The sequence below is a fragment of the Contarinia nasturtii genome, unplaced genomic scaffold, assembly GCF_009176525.2.
Source record: "Contarinia nasturtii isolate CC-2019 unplaced genomic scaffold, AAFC_CNas_1.1 Cnas_scaffold_220, whole genome shotgun sequence".
In the NCBI taxonomy this organism is placed as follows: domain Eukaryota; kingdom Metazoa; phylum Arthropoda; class Insecta; order Diptera; family Cecidomyiidae; genus Contarinia; species Contarinia nasturtii.
In genome coordinates, this window is record NW_022197577.1 from 3,383,271 (window position 1) to 3,387,716 (window position 4,446).

At 34.0% G+C, this 4,446-nt stretch overlaps 1 protein-coding gene across 2 annotated transcripts; it reads right to left on the reverse strand.

The window, feature by feature from the left end:
* Nucleotides 1–1,653: 1,653 nt before the first annotated feature.
* LOC116337139 (Y-box-binding protein 1-like) lies at nucleotides 1,654–4,200 on the reverse strand. 2 transcript variants are annotated; one of them, XM_031761484.1, is made up of 4 exons: nucleotides 3,928–4,200; nucleotides 2,564–2,943; nucleotides 2,144–2,464; nucleotides 1,654–2,076 (listed from the first exon to the last, which is right to left on the reverse strand). In XM_031761484.1, the coding sequence occupies exons 1-4, from the start codon at nucleotides 4,046–4,048 to the stop codon at nucleotides 2,047–2,049; spliced, it is 852 nt and encodes a 283-aa protein (XP_031617344.1). In that variant the 5' UTR covers nucleotides 4,049–4,200; the 3' UTR covers nucleotides 1,654–2,046. The 2 variants fall into 2 exon arrangements, with proteins under 2 accessions (XP_031617344.1, XP_031617343.1); XM_031761483.1 differs by having other exon boundaries at nucleotides 2,144–2,467.
* Between the last annotated feature and the right edge of the window lie 246 nt (nucleotides 4,201–4,446).

A 4,446-nucleotide genomic window follows, 5' to 3' on the forward strand; every position in this document is an offset into this window, starting at 1 on the left:
CATGCATGCATCTATACGCAGTGACGCGTCTACTGCATTGCGTTTCTTTTATTTGTTCGTAAACATACAACAAAATTGTTTCACACAGACACAAAACAAAAAGTTTTACCGAATAAAATTCGATCATTTTGAAATAAAAACAATAAAAATGTGAACTTTTGATATTTTATATGCAACAGGTTTTATTAATCACCACTTTTTTTGAAACTTGCACCGAAAGAACACAAGACATAGAAGAAGAATACACCACCGAAAACGAAGACATGAGACCGAGTAAATAACAACATTGGTGACATTGGTTTGTCAGTTAACATTTGACAGTGGTGAATTCAGACATTTGACATTCGGATGCGGAGATTTGTCAAATTTCGTCAGTTCGAACAAAATATTCAACATAATTCTGTTTTGATAAAAATCATGTTATGAATCGAAACAAAATACATGTACTGGTTTCTTTTTGAACTGGTTGGGTTTTGAACCGTTTGATTTGTTACTGCTTTTGATTTTTAATGATTATTTGAAAATTACATATGACCGTCACCCAAAAAGCCGCTTTACAATTTGCATATAAAACTTCCTTAATCAGAACATTTCCAATCCAATCTTTAAAAAAATGTATGCTGCAATAAAATGTCATCGTAATGAAACCATAAATGAATAAAAATGCAGAGATTTTTTTTTCGATTTTTTTTTTTTTGTTGTGTTTCAATCTATATAATTTTATTTCAAAAAACGTTTTTATTCCTGTGTTGTTTTCTTTAGTATTTGTCTTTTTTTTTACCTTTTATTTAAGTCAATCAATCGATTTGCTGTTGTTACATTGAATTTCATTGTTTTCATTTTTTTGTTTAGTATTTGTTCTTATTCAATTCAAGTGGAAAATGTTTGTGTGTTGATGTTTCCGTTTCCGTGTTCTTAATAATTTATGCAAAAAAATTGTTTTATTATGTCGATTCGTTTGCAAATGTATGTGTCTTTTTATGTTGACGGTCGTTATATTATCGAATGGGTCACGATGAACATGCAACATGATGTTTGTTCTTCGCAAATGCATGAATATAGCCATAAGAGTTTTGTTTTTTTGAATGTCGATTCGAAATTAACGTTACATTAGAAAATGTAGTTTGGTTCTTGTTTAATGTGGTGTTATTGAGTTGCTGCTGTATGATGTTATAAAAAATTAGTTGCTGTTCGAATGATGATTATTTTTAATGATTATTTCAGCTGTTATAGTGTTTCGTATTCGCGAGGATGTTTGAATTTGATTTTATTGCGATCGATTTGAAATGTAGCGTTACTTATACATCAAATGTTTGTTACTAATGCGTACATTGAAACGAATTCCTCACTCAATTGTGATGATCTCGTGAGTGTGTGTTTTTAGCAAAAATGAGAATAAAATAATAAACTTAAAGTTAATAAGGGAGCGCGATTGCCGTCGAAAGGTTGCAATTGTCGAAATTTTAATTAAATTTATTATCAAATTTTAAAACAAAAAAGAACATAAAATTAACATCAATTTCATCGGGGCAAACACTGGACTGAAAAACCAAAACGTCAATGAAAATAAAAACCAAAAATTAATTGTCTAAAAATAAAAAATAGTAATAATAATTTTGATCACAATAATAAATGGAATGAAATAATTTCGAATCACAAAAACAATGAAATGTGTTTTTTTGTTTTAAATAAACGCGACAGAGCTGCCCTTATGAGTGAAATTATATTAATAACATTTCACACAATTTTATTAGTCACTGGGTGAGATTTTTTTGAAGATACCATTCTGTTAAGATGGTTCAAGGAGGTGTCTTAAACTAGAGAATATCTTGAAATTCATTGAATGCAATTGAGTTGGATATTTTAGCACACACACTTCACACTCTAATCAATCTTTTTTTTGTTCATTTTTTTGTTGGTTTTGCTTCAGTATTGCATTCATTGAAATGAGAAGAAATTGGAATCTGGTTTGGATCGTTGACCAGAATGCGATTTTGATGCAGTTTTTGTTTGTCATCAAATCGATTTCTCTCGATTTTTGTTTATTCATTCATTTTGTTGAGCCTCTCCACCGTTCTGGAATGAATCAAATATTTCGGTTATGATTTTGCATTTTATGAATGTTTTTTGTTTTGTTTATTACCTGATCGCCGCTGCGATTTTTATTTGGTCGATTGCGTGGGCGATCACGGAAACGTGTCTTTCTTGGCCGACGGGCAGCATTGCCGTTCGAACCATTTTCGCCGTCTTTTTGATCGCCATCACCGGCATTCTCGTTGCCGGGCTTACGTTGACGGAAATTACGCTTGAAAAAACGTCTACGTCTTCCAACCGAATTTCCACTCCGTGGACCACCATCATCACCGGTCGTTTCACCACCTTCACCCGACTCTTCAGCATCTTGTCCTTGTGATCGTTGACCTCTGTTACGACCAAAACGATTGCGACGTGGTCTGAAGCGTCGCTTCTTTTACGAAACCAAAAATAGACAGAAATCAAACCAAATCCATTGAGTATTTTCTCATTTGTATTGATAGTAATTGTTGTTATTGATATTAAGTACCTTTCCTTCTTCACCATTTCCTTCCGGATTCTCGTCATTTGTGCCATTTTCGTTGGCACTACCTTCGGACTTTTGTGTGCGACGACGTGCTCTTTGTCGCCACAAACGGAATCCACGTCGTTTATCCGCAGCAAATGGGCTACCTTGAACTGGTTCGCCGCCGACACCAGTTACATTGGCCGCTTCATTCCCTTTGTCGCCCAAGACGACGTCGAATTCAACCACCTCACCGTCACCAACCGATCGAACCGCTTTCTTTGGATTGTTTTTTATGATAGCCGTTTGATGTACGAATACATCTTCTTTGGTATCATTGCGGTTAATGAAACCATAGCCACTTTTTACATTGAACCATTTGACAGTTCCGGTGACTTTTTCGGCTATTTAAAAAAAAAGAGAACAAACGCAAAAAAATAAATTAATTAAATGAAATGCACCCCATCAAATGAGTCGAACGATGCTTTTTATTAAAACAAAAAAATATTTGCCGGCAAACAAGCAACATATTACGGCGAACGAATGACGCGAAAACATAAACAAAATATACTAGCCGCTGTTATAGTGGTTTGTTGTTTATTTTATTCTCATTCCTTACTCAGCAGTATATAAATGGAATAAGAAGAAGCGTTTAACATTGAAAACCCGTTTATATTGAAAACAAAGAGAGCATGTAAGCCGTGCGCAATACCGCTCATGCGTACATACACAGACAATGAACGCGTACTTCGCGTTCACTATGTATATCTGCTGTGTTGTTTTTTTTCACTTTGCTTGGTTGTTTGACTCGAATCTCTTTTTTTATTCGCTTGCTCCACACATATATGGTATTAATTATACAAACAAAATGGCTTCGATACTTTTATGCATGTTCTATTCTTGCCAATTATTTTTATTCATCAATGCATTTGTAAAATTTATGAAGAAAACAAAAATGCAACCATTACGACTATCAGTTATGATGTATAAAATATCTTGTTTGCATTTCATAATCCATCGGAAGCTTGGATGAGTTGAAAGCATTAAAAATGGCATGATAGCAAATGATTCGCGAAAAAGGTGAATGAAATCTAGTCACAAACACAGACATTGCCAGTTGTCACAGACATTGCCAATTACATGTATGTAGTGCAAGCATACCGGAGACGCATTCGGCAAAACAATGAATATTTCTTTTTTAATTTAATTAGATTTTTCACTCGGCGCTTATCGATTGTGTACAATTTTTTTTGCGGCGACATAATTTTGTCAAAAAAAAAATTGTTTTAAAGACAAAAAAATGACTTTTACAAGTATCCAGTCAAAACAAAAGTAAATAAATCATTTGATAGACAACGTGTCTGTGATTCTGTTTTTTTAACACTTACCGATCGTTTGTTTTTGTTGAATAACGGAGTCTGGTGTTGATTCGCCATTAACTCCATCCGAGTGGTTTTGGATTTTTTGCTTCAACGGTTGTTGGTCTTGGACTTTTTCGGAGTCAGCCATTGATGTTATTATGTAGACTCAATTACAACGAGTGATGTTCGATGGTAAAAGAAAAAGATGGTAAAAATCACTCACTCACAAATAGTGTGACCTCTTATTTCCCAGATGTTTCTCTATTGAGAACGAATTCCAACTGAAACGCTATTAGAAGTTTACAAATTCTCATAGCACTTTGATTCCGTACAATGTGTGTGTATGCGTGCAATCTTATACGTATATTGTATCTGTTGTTGCTGCGTACAACAATGCAAACCAATACACTATTATATATTATCACCGTTCATGCGATGAACTGAGAGAAGCGTACGCGTCACTCTTGCTGCAAATCAAATTAGTCATTCAAACATTGCACAAACACATTTATCGTCGGTGTACATCAACATCGGAAATTCATTTGT

Bases quoted from the DNA above. Each gene is read 5' to 3' on its own strand.
- LOC116337139 (XM_031761483.1), bottom strand. From the start codon at position 4,048: ATGGCTGACTCCGAAAAAGTCCAAGACCAACAACCGTTGAAGCAAAAA. The intron at 2,468-2,563 runs GTACTTAATATC...GTTTCGTAAAAG, and splicing joins GAAATGGTGAAGAAGGAAAG to AAGCGACGCTTCAGACCACG. The intron at 2,077-2,143 runs GTAATAAACAAA...GATTCATTCCAG, and splicing joins AAAATCGCAGCGGCGATCAG to AACGGTGGAGAGGCTCAACA.